Genomic DNA, 25,665 nt, shown 5'->3' with positions numbered 1-25,665 from the left:
GTTTTTATATATAGTGTACCACATTTTTCTTTCAAGTGTAAAATAATTTTAGAAAACAAGAAAAACGTATTAAAACTTTAGTTGAATTCATGGCAGAGCTTCCAAATCGGCTCATATTAGAGCCTACATGTGTGCCTATTAAAGAGTCTGGCGGGTGCAAGTGAAGGATCAGAATCTAACAGCTGATATCAGTGAAAAGCTATTGTTTTGATGTGATTAACTTCATGTCCACAGAGCACTGTGAGGCTTCCTCCACTTAAAAAACATGAAGAATTCATTGAGCCAACAGACACGCTTTCACATTTTGACACACAGAGAGATCAATTCTCTTCCTCATTCGTCAAGGTGTTCAAACATTCTGCTACCTGGCAGGGACATGTCAGCGAGTTCAATCCATCACAGAGTCTACTCAACAGTTATCTGACAGATGCACTTGTAAAAAGGTCCACTGCTTCATGTTTTTCAATGAATTTTCTTGGCTGTTTGTACATCAGAGTTAAGAGTCCAGTCTGCTATATAGCCAACATCTTGAATTAACCACCCTTCCGCTCTTTGTTTTTCCTAATTATTTCAATCCCATCTGTCATCTTTGACAGTCAACAGCAGCTACTTTATTATTGCACAAAGACTCATTTTGCCACATAAAATCACATGACAGGCTTTCATCTTGTAAGCAGATGGCTTTTAAAATTAATCATCACCCCAAAGTGAGATTCTGGACTGGTCCATCATAAGCCCTACTCATCACTGAAGAGGCACAAAGGAGACATAAAGTTTGCTGATATTGAAACAAAGGTCATGTCCTCAGTGCTGACGATTGCACTGGGTGTAGTTAAGTGGAATGACTGCTGGAGGTCAGTGGTCACTAGAGAGTGATGCATGGATCCCAGCCCAGCAATGGCTCTTCTCCAGTGGTCAAGGTGAAAGCCAGATGTCCTGGCCCAGTGGTCTGGGTTTTCATATTACATATCATTGTCTTTAGTTTTCTGATGATATCAGACAGGATGTGACATAAGTCATCAGGTTTTTACATTTACTTGGTTGCTTTGATTTTGAAACCAAGATCAAATTTGGGCATAACTGTGATGTGATTCGTCGCTCATTCACCTTCTACTTCAACACTGGATGGTTAGCTGCAAGACAGAAATTGAAGATGTGTTCATTTTTAACTTTGCTCTAAAGTTACAGAGCTGCTTCATGCTGACTGCTTTACTTCCATGTTGATCAAGCAGCTAATCAGTGGTCTACGATCTTGGCAGTCCCCATGAATAACAATAATAAAAATAAATTAAATTATTACACTAAATTGCAGGAACTGTTTGTTCTTCTCTGAGATCATTTCGATACTTTTTAGCTAAAAAAAAACCCAGTTAAAGTAAAAATGTTTTAAGTGAATCCACCATTTTAAAGCTTTGATTCCTGCAATAATGAAAACCTTTCTGGTTTTAGAGACTCTTCATTTAGAATTTGTATCCACTTCAGACTGCCTTTTTGATTCTAATTTAAACTACCCTTAATAAAGTTAGAAAAGAGATTTTTAAACCAACATTAAAAGTAGTTTAATGCAGTTGCAAATAAATAAATGAAAATAAATTATATAAATAAATCTGATGAAGATTTTATTGTATGTGCTATTTAGACTTAAACCCTAAAGACAACATTTCATTGGAACTCATTGATTTCTAGAAATCAAAACACAATACTGCTTTCATTGAGGGTTTCAACTTACTTATCTGCAATATTCCCACGTTGTTTGTTTAAGTTGGATAGTTTGCTGCAATGAGTTTTCAGTACCCCTAAAAGAATTCATCTTTGGAGAGAAAGTCGGAAGTCTTACAAGAGGGCAAACAAATGTATAGAGATAAACAGAGGGGTACACCTGTGGGTGCTCACACCAAGCCCTCCGATGATTAATCGTGCCTTTGTTCCAGTATTTTTTTCCACCTGATTGGAACCATAAAAATGTTGCCTGTAGCATGTATTACATTGTACTTCTCTCTTGGTTTTTATCTAAAATGAACATGATCAATGTGATATCTTAACAGCCGAAAGGACCTTTAAATCAGATTACTGATTTTTTTTTTAAAAGGTAGTGGAAATGCAGTAACATCTTAAGAAGTACTGCACACTTTAACATGAACTTTTTAAGCAACCTTACAAAGGAAGTGCTTTGTGTAAGCAATCTTTGCTTTCTGTGTACCTTGAAAGCATGAAATTGGTTTATTATGTTGAAATATAAGTTCAGGTATTTGAGCTCTTATTTGCTCAACATCCTTTCAAATTCTTTTCCATTTTGCTCTTTTCCTATACATCTGCTATTTATTCCTTGCAGGTCCCGCCCCACCGTTTTTCACTTGTCTTTTGCATCCTGTTGTATATAAATCCTGGAGGATTGTGGGGCAATTTAAACGTGAAAATAAAAAGGCTGGTGCCTCCTCCCTCTGTGAAGTTAAGAGAAGGGAATGCAGCAACACAGCTCATCATCATCACTCAGTAGAAGTGATTAAACAACTTTGCAAGCTCAGTCAGGGTCTACCACTTAATGAGGACAACGGTGTATGGTGTTAGCTAAAAAACTCAGCTCAATGCAAACATGATTAAAACATAATGAGGACACTCTGACAAAAAGTGAGCTCGGCAGAGCGAGCTGACATGTAATCTGTGTGGAAGCCCAAAAGGGGTTCACAGCTGGTTAGTGGATGCTCTATTTGACGTATTCAGTTTCCTCTGGGAAGATGGAGGCAAAAGCAAAGTAATGACACACAAAAAGCACACTGATCACCAGAGGAGTGTCGTGGTGGTTCAGTCATGTATTCACAGCATTCAGTTTGCCCGTGCTCACAGTTTAATAGTGGTCGGTCTGTAACCTTGGAAACCCAGACTGGAGGATAGTAAAAAAAATAAAACGGATGGTTCAAAGAGAAGTTTGGAAAATGAAAGGAGCCAGTAATCATTTAGCACCATGCACTCAATAATTTCACCTTCGCATTCCTCATGTCAGAAGGATGAATAAACTGTTGCTCCCTGAAAATTTAGGGAAACAAACAACACGCAGGCTATGAAGAAAAAAATCTGTTAGGAAAGAAGACCGCTTTGAACTTCTCACATTTGCTGTCAGACGATTCAAACCGAGAAGTGTGAAAAATAAAAACTGCTTCAAAGATCATGGTTAATAAATGAAGTGGGGCCGTTACGACCAAGCTCGGGTTTAATTCAAAGGGAGGTTCCCAACAGATTTTTACAAAAAGGAGTAAATAAATAAATAGATAAGTCATGCAAAATACTATTACAAGCTCATTTGTGCCTGATTAATTTTATTTTTATTATTATTATTTTATTTCTATAACGTCTGGTGTTGTATTAGAAAAAAGGCCTAGTTTAACTAGCTTACACATCATATGAAAATTATTGCATGTGCTACTGTCACTGAAAGTAAATCAATTTCCAAAGTAAACTGTCCGTAATGGGGTCTCACCTTAAGGAAAACTATCAAGTCAAAGTCAAAAAGTCAAAGTCAACTTTATTGTCAATTCTTCACATGTGCATCACATACAATGAATCGAAAATCCGTTTCTTACCCTCCCGTGTCTGTTCAGTAGAAGAAAAATAAAAACAAAGTAAATTTACAATATACAACATAGGCAATTTGCCATAAAAGTGCGAGTGCACTTAAGGCAGTGTCTCAAGGCAGCGGGGGGGGGGGGGGGGTTCGTTTGAGCACTGTTCATGGGGGGATATGGGTGGTGGGTAGGTGGAGAGGGGAGAGGGTGTTTAGCATCCTGATGGCCTGGTGTGTGAAACTGTTTCTGAGTCTAGTGGTCCGGGAGCAGAGGCTCCTGTACCTCCTCCCTGAGGGCAGAAGGCTGAACAGGTTGTGTGCAGGGTGGTGTGCATCCTTGATTATTGTTAGTGTTTTGCGGGTGAGGCGGGTGATGTATAAGTCCTGCAGGGAGAGGAGTGGTGTTCCAATGATTCTCCTGGCTGTGTTAACTATGCGCTGCAGGGCTTTCCTGTTGCTGTGTGTACAGCTGCCCCCCCACACAGTGATGCAGCTGGAGAGGATACTCTCGATGGTTCCTCTGTAGAATGTGGTCATGATGGCTGGTGAAGCACCTGATCTTTTTAGTTTCCGCAGGAAGTAGAGACGTTGTTGTCCTTTCTTTGCCAATGATGTGGTGTGGGCGGTCCAGGAGAGGTCCTCACTGATGTGAACCCCTAGGAATTTTGTGCTGCTCACTCTCTCCACAGCAGTACCATCAATGATCAGTGGCAGGTGTTGAGTGTGGCCCCTCTGAAAGTTGACAACAATCTCCTTTGTCTTGCCGACATTTAGCAGGAGGTTATTGTCTCTGCACCATTTTGTCAGCAGATCCACCTCTTCCCTGTAGTTGGTCTCATCGCCCTTGGTGATGAGACCCACCAGGGTTGTGTCGTCTGCAAATTTCACAAGGTGGTTTGTGCTGTGGGTTGTTGTGCAGTCATGTGTCAGCAGGGTGAAGAGCAACGGACTAAGCACACAGCCTTGGGGTGCCCCGGTGTTGAGAATGATTGTATTTGAGGTGTTGTTGCCGGCTCGTACTGTTTGTGGTCTTTGGCTGAGGAAGTCCAGTAGCCAGTTGCAGATGGGGGTGTTAACACCCAGCTTGTCCAGTTTGCAAATGAGTTGCTGTGGTATTATTGTGTTAAATGCGGAGCTGAAGTCTATGAACAGCATTCTCACATATGCGTCCTTTTTGTCTAAGTGGGTGAGAGCTGGATGGAGAGCAGAACAAATGGCGTCCTCTGTCGATCGTTTGGGTCGGTATGCAAACTGAAAGGGGTCCAGGGTGGGGGGAAGAGTGGACTTGATGTGTGACATGACTAGCCTTTCAAAGCACTTCATGATGATGGGTGTTAGTGCTATGGGGCGGTAGTCATTGAAGCAGGATGGTGATGGTTTCTTTGGCACAGGGATGATAGTTGTAGCCTTGAAGCATGATGGGACGATGGCTTGCTCCAAGGAGATGTTAAAGATGTCTGTGAAGACATCCTTAAGCTCTTCTGCGCATTCCTTCAGCACACGGCCTGGGATATTGTCTGGACCCGCTGCTTTCCGTGGGTTGATGGTGGAGAGTGTCCTCTTCACGCTGGTAGTTGTCAGGTGCAGAGTTTGATCCTGGGGGGAGGGGGGCGTTTTCTGTGGGTGTGTGCTGTTTAGTCCTTCAAAGCGTGAAAAGAAGCTGTTCAGGTTGTTGAGAAGGGGGGTGTTGTTCTCACAGCTCTGCGGTGCAGGCTTGTAGTCTGTGATGGCCTGGATGCCCTGCCACAGGCTCCGTGCATCTCTGCTGTCGTTGAAGTTGGAAGAGACTTTTTGCATATAGTCCTTTTTTGCTTTCCTGATGCCCCGGGACAGGTTGGCTCTTGCTGTTCTTAAGGCCCGTACACACCGGGACGAATATTCGCCAGGCGTTATTCGCCAGCGTTTTTCGCCACGTTTTTTGTGTTCACACCCAGGCGATTTTCGCTGACGATGAGTGGAGTGAACATGCAATTTCATTCCCTGACATTAGATGGTGCTTAATGTAAAACAGAAATACTCCTGTACACAAGGTGGCGCTGCGCAACTTTACGCTTCTGAAAGTCGCTTTTCACTCAGAAGAAGAGAGCAAGTATTTACACGCTTGTCAGAATCAAACAAAGAAAACATGAATATTTCAAGCACCAGTAGCTCCAACTGGTGCTTGGTTCGGGGATATTTTAGAATGTCCGTCATTATTGTTTCGCGGCTGTGTGTAGACGCTACTTGGCGTCTATCTTCTTCGCTGGTATGTGTGCTCAGCAAGGCAGTTTTGTGTTTGAGCGCCCCCAAGTTGTGTTTTACTGTAACTTCAGAAGCTCCAGACACGTGAGCAAAAGCGCCGTTCTCATTGGTCGAGTAGATTTCGACGCGACGCGTCGAAAAAAAAAAACGAACCCGAGGCGTTTTTTTTTTTTGACGCTTTAACGCCTGGCGTTTTTTCGCGTCGGTGTGCACACTCTCGTTGGTGCCCTTTGTTTAGTCACGAGGCGTTAAACGTCGGCGAAAATCGCCGGCGAAATTCGTCCCGGTGTGAACAGGCCTTTAGGCCAGCTTCATCCCCTGCTCTGAAGGCATTGTCTCTGGCTCTCAGTAGCCCTTTGACTTCCCCTGTCAGCCAGGGCTTCTGGTTGGCTCGAATGATGATGCTTTTTGTGTGTGTCACATCATCGATGCACTTTGTGATGTAGGAGGTTACTGTGTCTGTGTACTCCTCGATGTCTGTCAGGTTGTTGTAGGTGGCAGTTTGTTTAAACATGTCCCAGTCTGTTGTTTCAAAGCAGTCCTGAAGGGCAGAGGATGCTCCCTCTGGCCACACTCTTATTTTCTTCAAGACTGGTTTTGCAAGTTTCACCCTTTGTCTGTATGCAGGCGTTAGCATAACACTGAGGTGGTCTGATGTTCCGATGTGGGGGAGGGGGGTTGCTCTGTAAGCTTTTTTGTGAGGAGTGTAAACAAGGTCCAGTATGTTGTTTCCTCTTGTTGAAAAGTGCACATGCTGATGAAATTTTGGAAGGACTGTTTTGAGATCAGCGTGGTTGAAGTCTCCGGCAAGAATGATGAAGCCATCTGGATGTGCTGTTTGTTGTTCACCAATGGCCTGGAATAGTTCATTTAGCGCTGCATTCCTGTCACTGTTGTTGGTTGTCGGGGGGATGTATACTGCCACTAATAAAATCGCAGTAAACTCCCTCGGCAGGTAGAAAGGACGGCACTTCAGGATCATGAACTCCGCCCGCGGGGAACAGTGTTTGCTCACCAGCTGAGCGTCCCGGCACCACGCGTCACGAATGTAAACACAGACCCCGCCGCCGCGTGTTTTTCCTCCGTCTACGATGTCTCTGTCCGCCCGATAGCACGTTAGTTGTTCCAGTTGTATGGCAGAGTCGGGAATGTTGTTGTTTAGCCATGTTTCCGTGAAGATGAACACACAGCAGTTGCTCGTTGTCCGGTTCGCTGATCGGAGTAGGCGAACACAAGTGTTTTTAATAGGAAAATGAGGCTGTTCAGTTGACCTAAAATAAGTTCTGAATAACAGATTTTGTTTAAGCTATAGTTGACAATTTTATATATTTATATATATATATAAACGCCCCTCTCACCCTCCGCGGGTGGTTTCTCCTCCAAGCTCGGGTCCTCTACCAGAGGCCTGGGAGCTTGAGGGTCCTGCGCAGTATCTTAGCTGTTCCTAGCACTGCGCTTTTCTGGACTGAGAGGTCTGAGGTCTTTCTAGGGATCAACCCCCAAGTTGGAGCCACTCCTCCAGCTTGGGGGTTACTGCCCCGAGTGTTCCAATTACCACAGGCACCACTGTCACCTTCACTTTCCATGCTTTCTCCAGTTCTTCTCTGAGTCCCTGGTATTTCTCCAGTTTCTCATGTTCCTTCTTCCTGATGTTCCCATCACTTGGTACTGCCACATCCACCACAACGGCTTTCCTCTGTTCTTTATCCACCACTACAATGTCTGGTTGGTTCGCCATTACCATCCTATCAGTCTGGATCTGGAAGTCCCACAGGATCTTTGCCCTCTCATTCTCTACCACCTTCGGAGGTGTTTCCCATTTTGACCTTGGGGTTTCCAGTTCATATTCTGCACACATGTTCCTGTATATTATTCCAGCCACTTGATTGTGGCGCTCCATGTATGCTTTCCCTGCCAGCATCTTACACCCTGCAGTTATGTGCTGGATTGTTTCAGGCGCCTCTTTGCACAGCCTACACCTTGGGTCTTGTCTGGTGTAGTAGATCTGAGCCTCTATTGCTCTGGTGTTCAGGGCTTGTTCCTGAGCTGCCAGGATGAGTGTTTCATTGCTGTCCTGTAGGCCAGCTCTTTCTAGCCATTAGTAGGACTTCTTGATATCAGCCACTTCAGTTATGGTCCAGTGGTACATCCCATGCAGGGGTTTGTCCTCCCATGAGGATCTGTCCTCCAGCACTATATCCTCTGCTCTCCATTGCCTGAGACATTCACTGAGCACACTGTCAGCTGGGGCCTTGAGCTTGATGTACTCATGCATCTTGAATGTTTCACCCTGGATAGTGGCTTCTAGGCTCACTAGTCCTCGGCCTCCTTCCTTGCGGCTACCATACAGTCTCAGGGTGCTGGATTTGGGATGTAGATCCTGGTGGTGTGGATCAGGGAGTCAATGTCACGCTCGCTCTTAGCATATAGCTTAATGTTATCCATGTAGACGAGGTGACTGATGTTGGCCCCATTTCTGAGTCGGTATCCATAGCCAGTCTTGTTGATTATTTGGCTGAGGGGGTTCAGACCTATGCAGAACAGCCGTGGGGACAGAGCATCACCTTGGTATATCCCACATTTGATGGACACTTGTGCAAGTGGCTTCCCATTGGCTTCAAGGGTGGTTTTCCACAGCTTCATTGAGTTTCCTATGAAGGCTCTTGGAGCCCTGTTGATGTTGTACAGCTCCAAGCATTCAGTGACCCACATGTGTGGCATTGAGTCATAGGCCTTCTTGTAATCAATCGAGGCTGTGCACAGGTTGGTGTGTCGTGACCCGCAGTCTTGAGCGACTGTTCTGTCAACCAGGAGTTGGTGTTTGGCTCCTCTGGAGTCTCTACCAATGCCCTTCTGTGTGTTGCTCATGTATTGATCCATGTGCCTATTTATCTTGGTTGCAATGATGCCTGACACGAGCTTCCAAGTTGTGGACAGACAGGTTATTGGGCGGTAGTTGGATGGGACTGCACCCTTTGAGGGATCCTTCTGGATCAGGATCGCTCGCCCTTCCGTTAGCCATTCGGGGTGAGTCCCATCTCTTACCAGCTGGTTCATTTGTGCTGCCAGGCGCTCGTGGAGTGAAGTGAGTTTCTTTAGCCAGTAGGCATGTATAATGTCAGGGCCCGGTGCTCTCCAGTTCTTCATACCTGCGACTCCTTCTTGGATGTCTGCCACTGTGATGGTTACTGGATTCTGTTCAGGGAGGTTGCTATGTTCTTTTCTCAGAGAAACCAGCCGCTAGGCATTGTTGTTATGTGCTGCCTCTTTCTCCCATATGCTTTTCCAGTACTGTTCAGTTTCCAGCCTTGATGGGTCTGCTCGGCTGTTTTGACCCTGCCACTGAGCGTACACTTTTGCAGGTTGAGTTGCGAACTGCCTGTTTATCCGTCTGGCTTCATTGTCTCTTGTGTACCTTTTTAGGTGACTGCTCAAGGCCAAGAGCCTTTGTTTGGCAGTTTCCAGTGCTTCAGGTATGGGCATCTGGTACTTGCTTTCTCATTGTACCTCTTTGAGCCTCTGTCAGCTTACTCACATCCTTTCGAGTTGCCTTGATTTTGGCCTTTAACCGTTGCTTCCATGGCTGTATTGTTTTCTTCTATGGTTGCTCTTATAGCCAAGCATCTTAAGGATCATTGCTGCTGAAGTGTAAACCAGTTCATTGGTTTCTGTGATTGTTGTGGTAGGAATTGCCCTCGATGCTTCATTCACAGTTCCCAGAAGACTTTCACTTAACCGTTGTAGCTGGTGTCTGGGTTGCCTAGTGGTCATTGTAGACATGATCTTGTCTTTCAGGTTAGTTACTGCCTTGCTCAGCTTATCTGTAGTTGTTGGGGCTGTGTACCCAAGCTCAGGGTGGGAGTGTGGTATAGCGTCCTCTCTGACCTGCTGTTCTGGCTCTCCTGTGGTATTGTATTGTATCGCTTCAATCTCAAGTTGTGATAGGAGTTGCCGTTTGTGGATGTTAGAGCATTGGGCTACCAGTTGTTTGGGAGTTAGCCTTGATTGTGGATTTCGAAGCATTGATTTATTCCACCTTCTCTGCATGTAACCCCTCTGGGTGAGATTACTTGAGTAGTAGCATTCTAACAGAACCTTGTTCTCACATCTAGTCCATTTCCGTCTTGTTCCAATAGCCCACTTTCCATCAGGGTGCTCTGGTCCCCCAGCACCTGACGCAGACCTTGTTTTGCCGGGCGACGTCTGAGCCGGCATGGCATGTGATTCATTGTCTAATCTCTACATTTTTTAATCAAATCAGATCACCACCTAAATAATGATTTACCATACAAGACATTGTATCATTATGCATTTCATAGTACATGAAAAGCTAAAAGAACATCCTGCTTATCTAAATAAACACCTCTTTTGTTGTTTCACCATCTTACTTTTAACTAAATAGTCAGTAGCATTATATCCCTCTCAAAAATGGTTTCCTCTGTAAAGTGCTCCAGTGTTGACGTAATGTGTAATGAGTACTCTGTTTCCTCATTATCTACATATGATGGGAGGTTTTTACTTTACTTACCAAAATGTCAGCAATCTCGTGGATAGATTTGTTGTTTTCCTTTCTTTCTACTTTATTTAAGTAAACACAACCACATTCATCTAACTTTACAACCCAGAGACACAAATAATGAGAAGAAGAGGGCGGGAGAAGGAGAATTGTTGATGAGAAGATGAGACTACATTTGTTTTTGTCAAATAGCTGGAGGAGCATTTTTAGTAGATGTTAACGAGAAGCAATTAGTTTTGATTAAAAACAGAATTGCTCCCATACATGCAACAGAGCTATATCAAAACAAACCATTGATTAATTTCTGTTGGTTTTAGACTTTATTGTCATCAGCAATACCCATACAACAGGGGTACAAGTGCTTGGAGGCCAAAGAGGAGGAAGCAGACTCTCTCAAAAGCCCTCTGGAGATGCTCATTACGTAGTGATTAGATGAGCGGGGAAGCTGTCGAAAAAGAACACAGAATGCATCAGTATGTGTGGAAGTACGTGCTTCTGTTGTAACAGCTAACTTTATTTACTGTGGATTACTTTTTGCAGCATCCATTGTAATTGGGAAGTGGTGGTGTGAGATGGAACCTTGTCTGGAGGGAGAGGAGTGCAAGACGCTGCCCGACAACTCCGGATGGATGTGCTCCTCTGGGAACAAGATCAAAACCACGAGGGTGAGAGCTGACACGCACCTGAGTACACATTCTTACACGTTCAAGCATTTATATCATAAGACATAATGCATATTTGTCCTGGCTGCACACAGTTTTACCATTTCCATACAGGCTAAAAATTATTAGATATAAAACGCATTTAAAAAATGTAACAAATTGTAAATATGTAATTACCGTAGGCCTCCTGACTGTCTCTCTCTGATGCCAGTGACCAATAAAACATGCACAGCGTCACATTTGTGCACAAAGTTCCTAAAACTTGAGCAAAATGCTTCTCTTCATGTCAAGGTTCATTCTGACATGTGTAAATGCATCCATAGTAGTGACAATCCATATGAAAAACATGGTAAACAATGGCTGGTCTCTGCTTCAGGCCACAATCCCTTCAGAGATAAAGTTAACAGCCAGCCGTCTTCTCTTCTACTGCTTTTTACTTCCTTAAAAGGACTCAGAATGCAGCACACCGAAATAACAAAGATAACAGTCCAGCACTTTTTGACAGGTTGATCACCTGATTTGTGTTCACTTAAATGACCCCTTCCCTCCCCTCTCTTGCTTGGAGACACTGTCTTTGAATAAAGGCAGAGACTAATAAGATGGTAGGGAAGCAAGGAATAGCATGCGAAAGGTTGGACCACATGGGATTTGCAAGGTTGCTTTTTAGATATAAATGCCAACAGACAAAAGGTAAAACTTTGACTGGGACAGGCACTGCTGCTTTAAACATTTCAGAAGGAAGTTGATCGAATGGGGTCTTGGTGGCCTGTCAAGGTTACAAGCTGCATAGTCCACTTTAAAGTGTACATCCCTAATTTCCAGCTCAGAATTCTGTGCAAAGAAAAATGAAACATGTCAAAAACAGAATACTCTATTTCCAGTTCTAAGGTTTTGCATTTTTTCAAGATAACAATAATCTGGTTTCCTGTTGAGTCTAAACTTGGAATTACACAACCATCACACACTTAACCAGCATACACAGTTTAACAGCTTTCATAACGGTGTAAATGTAATGCATTTGAATATTTCAGGAAAGCAGGAGTAGAGAAGCTGCAGGTCTGAAGTTTTTTGTTCTACAATGGCTGACTATAAATGTACTGCTAGAAACACAGTGGAAAACACAAGAGCCATCATTGTCTTGCACTGTAAAAGGCAGGTAGTGTGTTAGATTTTAAAGCTCTTGACACCACAAAAAGGAGACTCTAAAAAAGTTTTGCTTGTTTGTAGAAAGCTGCCTTGCTATTAAACGCACAAAAAGTTGCAAACATCTTTAAAAACTCTGGGAATACGAGTTCAAATTTGGCAAAAAAATACATACAAGCACAGAGAAAAGGTCCTTTTAAAGCAAATACCGGTATTTTGATTGAGGATTTTTTTAGTTTTCGCAACACTTCGACACCTCACAAATAGTAACTTTGCTTCAGACAAAAGTTTTGTTAGCTACAAATCGAATGCAATTAAAACTTGAAAAATGTGTTGCAGAGTAATCATTTATAATGCCTTATAAAATCTTTTTTTTTTTTAAAGGCAAAAAATAAAGGTTTTTCCGATGAATAAGTCATAATCAAGACCTGTCATAATCACTGTACTGTCTTCACACATTAAAACCTTGGAAATGAAAACGCTGTGATTGATTCTTCGTGTGGTTACGTGAAAAAATAATTTAAAAACAAAAAACGGGGAAAATCTGTCATCATTTAAAATGTGTCCACAATGATGAAGACAAGGCATCAGGATGAAGTGTGTTTGGTTTAAAATCTTAAGCAAAAAAGCAAGGGCCAGAAGGTCAGGCCTGAGGCTGCTGTTCTACCCAATACACACATGTCCTTTTTCTTGACCCTCTCTTTGCAGAACACCCAGCCATACTCTTCTTTTTAGCTTCCGGAAGCAAAATGCAGAGGATGCACCAACAGAAATTGAGCTGCATTCTTGCTTCTGTAAAGGTTAGTCTTTTTCTTCAGCTGTTTTCATTTTTTGGTTTTCCGTCTCTCTTCTCTCTCTCTGTCATCCCTGCGCTCGGGTGTTGGGCAGCAGAAGTGGGACCGGCTCATGTTCAATGACTTTCCATTACGTTAAATACTCACTGCGAGGTTATCAAGTGTGTGTTTACATGCTGTGCATGATTAGGCAGGCGTGACACAAATACTGATCCTTGACATCCACTGAAGGAATTTATCAGGCTGTCAAGGCAGAGCATAAGGAATGATGGAAGTCTGTGAAAATGAAAAAGACAAATTATGTAAAAAAATCTAACATAAGTACATTTATACTTCTTTATTTCATGGCTGTTTTTTCTTATACTTGTGTTGGTAATAAAGTTTACTCATTGAACTTAGTTTTATCTCGTGTATTTTACATTGTCTTTATGTCTTATCGTCACCTTCGTTTTTTTTCGTTCAGTCTTTGCAATTTCTCAAGCTTTTGACCCACGACAACTGTATTTTAGAGGGATTCTCCTTTGTAAACCACCGTGGTTTTAGGAGCATTTATGAACAGTATGCCTCTTGTTTGACCTGTTTATGTCAGTTCAGTGTTTTCACTTTCTTATTGACAGAACACACCTGATCTAGGTACTTAGCAGCAAGCAGTACAACGGAGAGCTGAAAAACAAGCAAGGTGCTCGAGGACAAGCGCTGGGCAGCCCCAAGCACAATAGCTGCAAAACCTTTATGCATTTTACATCTACAAACTGACTTTTTTTGAAATTGTGTAACCCTTGTGCTATTTTAGATGACCCCACCCTTACATTGACGTGTTCTCCCTACCATGGCAAAGGTGGATAAAGGTGGAAAGATTTCATGTAATCCATAGAGAACAGTGAAGATCACAAATCATTGAAGAAAAAAGGTTCAGCGCACTGTCTAGTGGGTCAAGATGACCCAACTCAAAATGTTAAAGTGCCTAGGATAGCACAAGGGTTACGAGTTTCTTACCAAAGACTTCACAAAAGTTCTTGCTTTGGTTTATTTTTTTAATAGAATAAAAAAACTACCACACCTAAAACCCATCTGAGCATTAGCTTTGTTTAAAAAGGAAAAAGACCCCCCCCCCCCCCCCCCCCCGCAAACAAACAAAAAAAATGATAAATCGTAATAAGTTAGCAATATAGGAATGAACATGCATGGAGAAACTTTGAGAAATGAGTCAGTTTTTCAGTAGTTTTATGTATATGCTCTCTACATCTCTACATCTTGATATATATTAATATTCAACTGTTGAAACCACTGAAAGTGTAATTTTCCTTCTAAGGTTCCAGTATGCTGTAGTTTCACATGCACAGACTGTTGTGGAGACACACACATTGAGAGTGAATGGCCTTTGCAGAACCCTGCTGTCTGTGATCAGGGTGTAATGGCAGGATCAGACCCCTCTTCTTTTCACTGCTTTCTTTGTTCCATGCCCCACTTTTGCTATCAGCTACTGTGTAGTTTGATTACAGAGCCTTCTACTGGCTTGCCAATCCCATTAGGGACTAATCTGTAACATGCTACTTACTTTGCTGTGTGTGTGCTCCTAGCAGTGCATGCAGATATGTTTTATGTGCTTGATATGTGTCGTGCGGGTACAAAAGGCAGATTGCTGGGCAAGTCATTTCCCTTTGGGCTGTGTGGCATCTTATCAGAGGCTACTTGATATCCTTATCCTCCTCCGAGGGTCCCGTTGAAGCAGCTATCAGCACACAGCATAGTCCACAGGCTACATGAAAGGTCCTTTTATCCTGCACTCTGCTCTCTTTTTAATCAACATTCTTCATTCTCCTGCCTCTCAGACCAAATTGCCTCAATTGGATTGGTTCCTTCCCGAAACCAAACAAAACCTACAACATGTCCCCTGCAGCCATTTTACTTCACCCGCAGGTTTTTGTCTCTCAGTAAAACCTAGTACACCCAGTAGAACCTCATTTCTATCCTTCATCAAAATTGGCATTTAAAGTGAGAGGCCAATCAGAGCCAAAGGCTGATGCCCGTGTTTCTCCTCCTCTTTATGTCTTTCAGAGAGAGAGCCCCTCATTGCCTGTTCTGTATCTGCAGACAAGGCAGACACTTTTAATTATGGAAGTCAAAGTGAATAAAAGTGGGGAGGCTAAGGAGGGAGCACCTCCCAAAAACCGATTCCCAATATACAACCGCAGAACTAAAAATGAAGGCTAAAAAGATCCCTTTTTCTCACTGGAAATAAAAAAAATAAAACACAAGAAAGAAAACATGATAAAAGAGACATGAAATGAAATTGTTGTAATTACAAATGGCTTTTTTAATGAAAACTTAGGAAAACAAGCATTTAAATTTGCACAACCCCACTTTCTATGGCCCCACTTTCTATGGCCGAGTAAATACAAATATCTTTAACAATGAAAAAAGTAATGTAAAAATTTAACAGGCATTTTATAAGCTTTAATATCAGTTTTAGTGAATTCACATAGTAGCACTACTACTTTGTAACCCCCTGAACTGTTTGAGGTGAATAATGAATACAAATAGTGTTACCTCACTCATAGGGCTCCAGTGTTTATATTATTACACACAGAACAATATTTACCAAGCAACTGTTTTCTTGTAATTTTTCAGCAATTAGGACTAGAGGTTTAACTTTTAATTAAAATACAAAATGACACTTTTTAGTGAGCTAACAAATCGGATGTTCTTTTTTATGAAAGCAAAAAATACATTACTGCTGATAAACAGGAGGAAATAGACGATAAAAGCTGCTTGAAGCCTAACACGATCAATGTCATAAATGAATGCTTAAAGAAGGGCTGGATTTTTGTGCACAACCACACTACTACACTAATAAGCTCACAAACAACCGTTGTCTGCACAAAAACTGCACACTTACACACGTATTTATGCAGATCCCTGCCAACAACTGTGGACAGTGCACACATGAGCTAGCTCACTCACAGATATATGCGCATAGCAAGATACACACAAACACATACATATTTCATACATCAGGCAAACTTGCATGCATTCAAACATCTGTGCAGGAGTGTTTGCATGTTCTTTACCTATTGCTCCTGCTTTTCCTCCATTTTTCAGACTTTTTCCATGTCATCATGACACACAGTCAGAGAAATATCATGATAACGGTAAAAATGATGTGAGATTAGTAATAAAGTTGCAAATGTCATTGTATTAATACATTTATGTGAGTAAAGGAGGCCACTGTCAGCATGAAATAATGAGAGTATTTTTTCCCATTATCAAGGTCAAATAAAATTGTTCTTGATATGTGTTGATGTTTGGTAGTCTTGTGTTTTTAAGAGGCACAGCAGTCCGAAGAGGATTCTCAGCTGGCACATTTGATTTGTTGAGAGTTCTTGTTTTAACCCTTTAACACATTTTTCAACTACCGTAACTTTTCGACCATATTAACGAAATTCCAGCAGATTTTGAAGCACAGCAATGCAGCTTTGCACTAATATGCAAGACTTTATGTTAGAAAAGTAAACTTTATAATCGAAATGTGTTGCATGTCGATGCAATGCAATACGAAAAGCTGCCTTTCTCTGTGTCATAATCAACTGATTCAGGTTGATCGCATTAACGGTCCAAGAGTTACAGAGTAGGCCAAAGGGTATGTATTATTTAGCAACATCCCTTCTGTAAAAGGTTAACTTCTTTGTTAACTTGCTTTAACTTCTTTTACTAAAACAATCATTCTTGGACCCTGTTCCAATTCCAGCTTAATGCAGTCAACCAATTAGAATACAGACATCTATGTTGTCAGCAAAGATCAAGCATGCAGGAAATCAAGCAGTCTACTTCTCATTTCAGGAAGTCTGAAAGAACAGGGGACAGTTTTAGTCAGCTTTTCACATCCATGTGGGTTAAAATGATGACATTTCCATAAAACTTGTCTCCTGCTGCTAACAGACCTCTGGGGATTGAGTCAGAGATAGAGAAAGATCCTCTGTGTGGAAGCTGTTACTGCTGTGCTTGTTCTGAGAGAGAAGGTGTTTTGACATGCTGGCAGCCTGCACAGGTGATGCGGATGCAAATGCCGGACACTTGAGCCTTGAGGATTACTCTACTACAAGAGCGATAGAGGAAAACAAAATGTGTTCTTCTAAGAAAGACACTGTGGTGATGGAGTGATGGGGTTTTTTAAATGGTGTAACTTCTTTTCCAGTAGGTAGGAATAAATATTCATGTACAATCAGTTTATTAAAAGATCCAAATATAAATGTGCCAATTTTTTTAATCTCTAAAACCTTTTTTTTGGCTAACTAAAACAGCTGTCTGCTGCAACCCATCTTTCTACAACTCTGTAGGATTTTGCGTTCCAATGCTAATGCAATGTGGGTTCATTTGCATTAGCGCTGTGCAGCTCATTAATTTCCCTTATCTGGATAAGATATGAAAATAATGAATAAAAATGAATGCCAGTGGAATTCTGACCTTTTTTATTAACAACCTAATGTACCAAACCTCAAAAAGGTGCAAAAAAAGAGAAAATTACTTCACTAGTGTCAAACTTATATGTAAACGAACAAACAAACATTTATCCCCACAACATATATTAAGAGGTCTAAAAGGTTTCTTTAAAACCTGGAGAAAATAATAATAATAATTTAGTGTTTTGCTGAAAAAAATGAATATAATTCTTAAATAAGATGCTTCCTGCAGTTGAAAGGATTCATTTAAATGTCTTTCATGAGCTCTCTTAGTGTGCTGCATTATTTATTGTTATTCAGTACAATTAATATTACTAAAAGAAGTAGAGAGCAAAGTGATTCTTGCAAATGTTACATTCACAAGAAGTATCAATTTATATGGAATAAAGCTCCACCAAATTATTAGTGCAAAATATAAAATCAAGAAAATCTCTTGACATAATCACTATAGAGATCCACTTGTTATTCTCAACTGCTACACCTGCAAGAATTGCATTGCCTGGATTTGTTGAACAGGATTGTGGGATTTCTGTTTTACAGTTTGCTTGAATCTGGATTTCATTGCAACATTGGTGATGGGTTCTTATTCAAAGTTCTGTTGGTAGCCAAAAAAAGATAGGAGCATTCTATAAACTTTAATTTTTCCCAGATTGCTGCTGAAAAAGATATCAAACTCAAAGCTGCACAAAACACCATTGAAATGGGCCCAAATGTGCCCCTGAGATTGAATTAAACGTCCCTGTAGCAGAGTCATGAAGGGACAGCTCAGGCTTGACATCATGTGGCCCGATTAAGCAAGGACAACTCATCAGCTTGGAACAGACAGAACTGCCTTCAGCTGGGTTAGCTTCAAGGTCCAAACTATCACTGCTGCAAAAGAAAGCGTAGCATATCCGTGTAAGATGAAGTCAGATTTAAGTGTTAATTTGTGAAGTAAAACATACACAGCATGGAAACACACCAGGGGGTTTTGGTACACACTTATTTTGATATATTTTGATACACACACATCCCTTTTCTGCATGCTTTCCATTCAAATAAAGCTGTCTGCATTTAGTAGCAGCTCTAACCAGGAGGTGAGACACAGTTTGTGCAAAACCTCTGGAGTTCAAAAGAGGCCCCTTGTATAAAGAAGCACGATGCAACAGCTCCTTAGGGTCTAATTCTTGCACACTTGTATGCCTTTGTTCTGTCTAAGCCTATATGCGTTTTTCTTCTCTTCCCTCCCTCTTGTGTTGCAGATTCATCCCAGGACCTAACAGAGTGCTCCCATCGCAGGTCTGAGTGCCACGCTCCCCCCTCCTTTATGCACCTTTCTCTTCTCATCACACGGACTAAAATTATTACTTCAACGTCTACTGACTGGCTTACCTGAGACAACAGAAAGGATTTCCACCAAGATAAAACAGCTTTGCTCGCATGGTGCCAAGGATTTGAAACGGCACTAATCCCCTGTTTGATCAATGAGCCCCATGTTGGTGACTCTTCTCTTCTGCGCAGCCGTGGCCTGTTTCTGCCCCAGTCTCCTCTTCCCTTACTCTGTCTTGTCATCGAAAGACTAAAATGGCTTAACAGGGGTAATTTGGAGCTTTTAAACGTTTGAAGGAGATTTCCCTGTCTGAAGGTTAACCAATCGAGGAGCTTATTCAGAATTGGACATGGGATCGACAGAACTGAGGACCCTCAGATCCTGCTTCTTCTGAGTGGAATGGGACTCTCCTCTGGAGATGGATTTCATTGCTGTGATCACTAGGAGAATATTTAGCTGAAGTAACACTGGACTGTCAATAACGGAACACTTGCAGCTTCTAATGAGATACTGAAAAGGCTTTCAGGTTTTAGTCTGAATTTTATTGGTGGGCATGCCCAATGTAAATTCGAGCACCGCTTTTCTTTTTATGTAAGATAATTTATGTATATATACACATATATAAAAATGTTAAATACACTGTAAGAAGATGAATTCAAGAGCCTAAAAATATATTTATCATTCCATTAGGCATTCAAGTCCTGTGGTGGAATATCGATTGATTAGCCCCCTGGAATTAATTCAGAGGCTGGTGAGTGGAAAACTGTATTGAAGAGTTTGCTTGCATCGAAAAAGAAAAAAAAATCACAATTGAATTTTAGGCCAAGTCCTTGTTAATGCTGCCATTCAGTGCCGCTGCTGAGAGAACCAAATGTTTGCAGTTTCTGTAAAGATGAGGAAAATGATGCACAGAACTGCTACACATTTGTTAATTGACCTGGAGTCAATCTTTGACCTTTTCCACCCAGGTACACAACAGTTTTCTCAGGCAGAGATCAGGGGCATGTGTCAGTCAAGCTGATCTTTATTTCATTCAATGGACAAAGCTTGATTTGAAATGACAGTGAGGAAAGTATTAGTCTCAATTAAAAAATAAAACATTGTCCACCAGTAAGATCAAGAGCATTACAGGACAAGCCTTATGAGAAATAAAATTGTTTTTCTATACTGATACGATGTCTTCCAGTCTTCCTTATGGTTACTTACAGCTTGACAAATATTCCTTTCATGACTATTTGATATGTTGTAATAGGTGGGTGGAAGATCTTGTCAGAATTGAATTTATATTACATGTTAGCATTGTGAACAGAGTTTTTGCTTGAGTAAACAAGCAATCAGCGACAGCATAAGAAGAGTCTGAGAATGACTTACGGGCACACATACACATGCAGCAACTACAAAAGGAATCCGCAATGCTTCATTTACACAATTCCCTTGGCGCCAGAGAAGATTTATCAAAACAGAACATTCAATTCATTCATGCAATTAGAATAAAGGGTTTCAATATCGGAGCAGGCAAAATTCCAGATGATTTTCAATATCAACCTCCCCTCTCAGCTGATATTAGATACGTCTCTCGTCCCTGTAGAGGCACTCACTCACATTCATCATTTAGGAATATAGCTGGTTTCATGGAGCCTGGTGCCTCACTGAGCAGTCGTAGAAGGCATAGAACAGACAGACACATCAATCTCCTGGTGGGTTTACCAGAATCATGACAGAATATGCAAAGGAAGCAAAAGCAGGGCTGTGTTTTTTCCTCCCCAATGACTCTTTTCCTTTCTTGTTTTCTTATATCTGTTAGGATTCACTGTCCTGGTGTTGAGCTCCTGTAGAAGCAAAATGAGTCAATGAAGGAGTTTATGCATATATATGGCCATTTTTATGCACTTTTTTCACTGCTATAAATGAAAATGTGTTCATATCTCTGCTGGGTTACAGTATATGCATCTGTGTATTTTGGGTGATTGAACTCAGAATCTATGAAACAGATGCCCCACCAAGATATATTATGAAAAGTATCGTTAAATTTAGTTCCTGTGTAGGAAATGAAGATATTTTCCCCTCCCTGCTTCGCACATTATGTGTGGATCTTTTTCCCTTTAAATGGAACTTGGGAATCAGAAATGGAAAAGGAGCTTCTTCCTGTTCTCCTTTATGCTCGTCTTTGCTCTGTCCTGATGTGGAGTCCTGTGCTTCAGTTTGTCCCTGTCTCATTTTTAGTGCTTAAATGAAAAAGACCTCTGCATAAATAGATAACATGGATGGCCAAGGCTCCCTCCCCTTCTGCACTACAGTGCAATTTCAAAAACAAGACATCCATCAAGTCTTGCTGACCTCCCACTGAGACGGGTAGACAGCTTGTCTACATCTCCGTGGACAAATATCAACAGTAGACAGCAAGGACAAGCCTTTCATGCAGTCAAGACGTGCAGAAGCTGTAGACAATTTTGGTTGTAAAGCTTATGTTTAAAATTTCCGAGGGTATCTGAAATGAACCCAGGCGTCTGCCCTCTGGTTCAATACTTAAAGCTTTTAGGAAGAGGCTTCAGTGCTTTTTGACAACACTTTAGTCTTTGCACTTTTTCATATTTGTGCTCTTTAATAATTTTTGAATAACAGCCTATCATTTGAGAAAAGGGCAGACTTCTTACCTGCGGTGGCTTTGCAGCCGACGATTATAGTCATTATGTGATGAATCATTGTGAGTATCAGCTTTACTAAGAATATTGGCTGTGACTGGATGACAGAGAGCGTTCCAAAGTCATTAACGCCACAAAGATTTGGTTTCAATGAAGCTATATTGCATCATCAAGCACTTTTAGAATTTTCTGTGAAAAGTAATAAAACACTGAGAGTTATATGTTGTTCAAGTAGAAGTAATTTATTTTACTAATTTCACCTAAAAGAAAGTAGTCATCTGACGTGTTAATGAGAAATATCAGATTTTTCAGACATACAAATGCAGACAACTTTGCTTCTACCATGGTCCATGGGAATACTCAATTCTGACTTGCTGATGGGTGTGGAATAAAAAGTGTGAATCCACAGTGATAATCCACACCTAAAAAAGAAGTTCCAGTCACATAGCCCATGTTCAATATTACTGTGCCGGCTTCTTTGAAAGAAAACTTTTGCTTCATCATCTGGAAAAAAAACAACTTGAACTGATGCTTTATTTAACCCCTTGTGATGACCGGCACATATACATCGCTCTCCTTTGCCCCTGCAGTTGAAGTTGGTGCTGGCTTATAGGCGCATCGTCTTGTTACCGGGACAATGTGCTGCATCACGTAACAAATTGTCAACTTTTTGTAAAACAGGCTATCTAGACCAAACAAATAACTAGAATAAAGTAGTAAAACTGATTGAATAGTTATTTCTTTTGTGAGTGACCATGGTATAAGCAGGATATTGGCCTTCAAAGTGTGCATTATCAGAAATGAACAAATTTCATGGAAGCAACCATCCTCCGCTTCACGTCGGACCGTTCAGGCTTCCACAGTGAGTGTTTATTTCTGATAATGCACACTTCGTCGGCCATTAACCCTTACATAACCAAATATACAGAGCCATTGACATGACATTCAAAAAATAATAATGAAATGTCCCTTAAATGAATGAATTGTGGCTAAGAAGAAGTATTTTGTGCGTACTAGTAAGCATTTTGTTGCCACAATTTAGTATTTTGTCCACATATATCAGTATTTTGTGGGTAGTAATTAACGTTTTATGTGCTCTAATTAGCATTTTGTGCACACAAATTAGCATTTCCTTTGCACTAGTTAGCATCTTGTGGCCATAATTTTGTTATTTGTGTGCACTATACACCATTTTGTAGGGCACAAATTAGCATTTTATGGCCACAATATTGTGTTTTTGTGAGCACAAATTATTATTTTTGTGGGCACAAATTGCATTTTGAGCACAGTAGTTAGTATTTTGTTGCTACAATTTAGTATTTTGGACACAAATTAGCATTTTGTGTGCACAAATTTGTATTTGAAAATATTCAATTCCTACTCGTTTGTGGCCACAAAATGCTAATCTATAGCCACAAAATGCTAACCTATGGCCATATAATGCTAATTTGTGTCTACAAAATAATAATAAGTACGCACAATATACTAAATTGTGGCCACAAAATGTTAATTATTGTACCATTCTGTGCACAAAATACAAATTTGTGCCAACAAATTATTGATTTGAGGAAACATTTCTTTATGTCATATCCAGGGCTCCATACAAACATTATTCAGCAACAAAAAGGAAAAAAAGACAGTTTAACAGAACATTTAGTTTTTTGCTGAAAAGCCATTGTCTGTAACAAATGAGCTCACACCTTGATGGGCAGGCAATATATCACTGTCTCAGTACCACCACACTGCGCTATACTCACCTACCAATACACTTGTCAGCCAAATGACTTTCCAGTCTATGATTGTCAGCAGCTGCCATAATGATAATTTATTTCTCTGCTGCTTTACAGTTTTTGCCTTATTTCTACTGTTTCAGCCCAAAACAGTGCAAGCTGAAATCCATCATGTTCTGCATGGATGGCCAAGTGTCGAGGCTGACATGTCGCGTCCCACCAGGGGCTCTGGTGTCGTCACACAGCAGCTTCCCTGGACAGCAAGATTTCATAGTTCACACTTTCCCATTAAATAGAGGGCATCTTTCATAGCACTGACTTCACAGTTGAATTGCTGTCAAATCAAGGTTTCCTCTCTTCCTTTTGTTTCTTTTAACTTCAACAGCAAACGACCAGGAGCTGGATTTGAAAAAAAGAGCGGGATCAGGTGAAGAATGGAGGTATGGAGTTTTAGTGCAATGTTCCAAGCTGGAGGCTATGTCTCCTGCGTGGTTTTATTAAATCCTGTGGGTTTAGCATTTCCTGTACTTCGCACACTGAAAAGAACTGATAAAAAAATAAATGTACAAAAATGGGGCCTTGACCTTTTCAAGCAGACACAGAGTGCAAAGGTTTCTAATCTCGGCTGCTGCAAACACTCATGTCTGAATGGCTCTAAACATTTCAATTTTCTATTTTATGCAAAAACATCACAGAGTTTTCATACAGTACGCTCGTTAACTAACAAGTGAATAGTATGGTGGACCACAATGCAACTGGGTTAGATTATCCAGTGTTGCCCAGTAACAAATCAAATCCTGTTTTTTCTGCCTGTTGCATGTTTTTCATGTTTTTGGTTTCTTTCCATTCATTTGTATAAAGGATCCCTTTCTGAGTTTTTATTAGGTAGAGCAAAAAACCCAGAACAACTGAGGGAAGAGTTGGTTCTATGGGAAAGGGTCAGATACAGCTCTATGCTCTTTATTGATTATAGAAACTTCAAATAAGCCGCGTGTTCAAAGGTGTCCAAACTGCCTTGCAGAAAACTTTCAGAAGATTGAATGAAATACAATTCCCCCCCCCCCCCCTCACAGAATCTAACCATCATTTATTTTCTTGATTTGTGGCTTTCTTCATTGTTTTGATATAGTTTGTTCAACTATTAAACAAGGAAGCAGAAAATAGTTTTCCTCAACAGGTGGCTGTCACAATTCTGCTGTGTGATCTCTGTGATTAAATTAGGTTTATTTTTTAGGTTAAATAGTTTTTAAAGAAACATATTTGTGAATCATATAATGTTGATAACACCAAATCATAAATATAAATTAAACGCTAAAAATTATAACAAGGTATGTAAATAGATACAAATATAAATACAACACATACAAAGACAAAAGTAAAATAAATGATATCAATAAATTTGTATAATTTAAAAATATAACAGTATAAAATTTACCATTTGAACCCTTGTCTTCTTGATTCGATTATTGCAACCACTGACATTAAAGTCTTGTTCTGCTGACTGACAGCTTTTTGGTTGCTCCCTGTATTCATGGAGGAGTTTGTTACTTTGCAATATTGTAATCATGAATTATTAATGAACATGTAAGACTCGGAACCAGTTTCCATTTCTTCATGTGGGTGTGCTCTGATTAACAGAGGTTTATATTTACCGGTATATGTAAGTAATTACTATTTTTTAGCATTAATTTTTAACATTTTAAAACTGATGGTTTTTATGTATTTCCAAGCGCTGGCAGCTTCGCGTTAGTATAGGTGACCGGCGACTATTGATGATGTCATTAAAGGGGAATGAACTCCAAAATTGGAAGATTTTTCCATAACTCTCCATTTGGATGGTTAAATGTAGGGGTAGGGAGAATTCTATGTTATTTAGGCAGAACTGCTACAAAAATCCCAGTGATGAGGGATCAATATTATTAATGTTTAGATAGCTGATCTGGATTAATAAAAATGCTGGCTTGTTCTCACGTATGTGTAAGTTTTAACATTTATTTTGATAAGTGAGAACTTTCATGGTTTAATTTCTGCATAGATGTTGATGATTTCTATTTTTTTTTAACTTGCTATATAGATAACCTGAATGCCATGTTCCATTAGTAATGAGATGAAACAGAACAGAGTTATGTGAAGGGCACTTTAGTGAAGGAAATGTATTTAAAGTGTTCTTAAAGAATAGCAGAAACTCAGAAACACTCCATCTGCACTACGTACATGGATTAAGGTTCAGAGTATTTTGATTTATGAATGATTTTAAAAAAGGAAAGTAGATATTTTGATTAGTTATTGTTATGTCTTGCTGCTGCTGCTTTGCTGCATCCCCTGTCATTCTGCTCACCTGGCAGGTGTGGCTAATGATCTTGATCAGCACATAACATAACAGTTATTACTATATTTGTTTACAAAATCCATGTTCGGTTCTTGTTCTATGCTAATGCTAATTTTAAAAAAAGGGCAATGGGCTTATTCCCTCTGCCTATTGATGGAGCAATGGTGACGACTCACAAAGTCAAAGGGTCTTCTCATTTATTATTTCCTCTGCCATTCTTCAATGACACAGAATGCGAAACCGATTCAGCTGAAGTCATAACTAAATTTCTGTCCTTAGC

General features: G+C 40.6%; 2 protein-coding genes across 5 annotated transcripts in view; one reads left to right on the top strand and one right to left on the bottom strand.

The window, feature by feature from the left end:
- Window positions 1–19,855, top strand: part of tafa1b (TAFA chemokine like family member 1b) — a 129,425-nt gene extending 109,570 nt beyond the window's left edge. For 2 of the 3 annotated variants that reach the window (XR_013656184.1, XR_013656183.1), the window contains exons 4-6: window positions 10,857–10,981; window positions 12,830–12,921; window positions 18,617–19,855. Coding sequence is in view for 1 of the 3 variants with exons in the window: in XM_004068850.4 (XP_004068898.1) it covers window positions 10,857–10,981; window positions 18,617–18,634 (143 nt within the window). In the remaining 2 variants the exon portion in view is untranslated. The remainder of the gene's footprint in view (window positions 1–10,856; window positions 10,982–12,829; window positions 12,922–18,616) is intronic. The other variant, XM_004068850.4, reaches the window with a different exon arrangement.
- LOC110015128 (chemokine-like protein TAFA-2) overlaps window positions 3,501–25,665 on the bottom strand; it is a 91,006-nt gene continuing 68,841 nt past the window's right edge. Inside the window, exons 1-2 of one of the 2 annotated variants that reach the window (XM_078948012.1) lie at window positions 10,848–10,955; window positions 3,501–10,761 (exon numbers count right to left, since the gene is read on the bottom strand). In XM_078948012.1, the coding sequence (XP_078804138.1) occupies window positions 3,725–5,536 (1,812 nt within the window). In that variant the 5' untranslated portion in view covers window positions 5,537–10,761; window positions 10,848–10,955 and the 3' untranslated portion in view covers window positions 3,501–3,724. Of the gene's footprint in view, window positions 10,762–10,847; window positions 10,956–25,665 lie in introns of those variants that run through there. The other variant, XM_078948013.1, reaches the window with a different exon arrangement.

The sequence above is a fragment of the Oryzias latipes genome, chromosome 5, assembly GCF_053564925.1.
Source record: "Oryzias latipes strain Hd-rR chromosome 5, Olatipes_Hd-rR_3.1".
Classification (NCBI taxonomy): domain Eukaryota; kingdom Metazoa; phylum Chordata; class Actinopteri; order Beloniformes; family Adrianichthyidae; genus Oryzias; species Oryzias latipes.
Note: the sequence above shows the minus strand (reverse complement) of the source record. Positions and strands in the feature narration are given on the sequence as shown.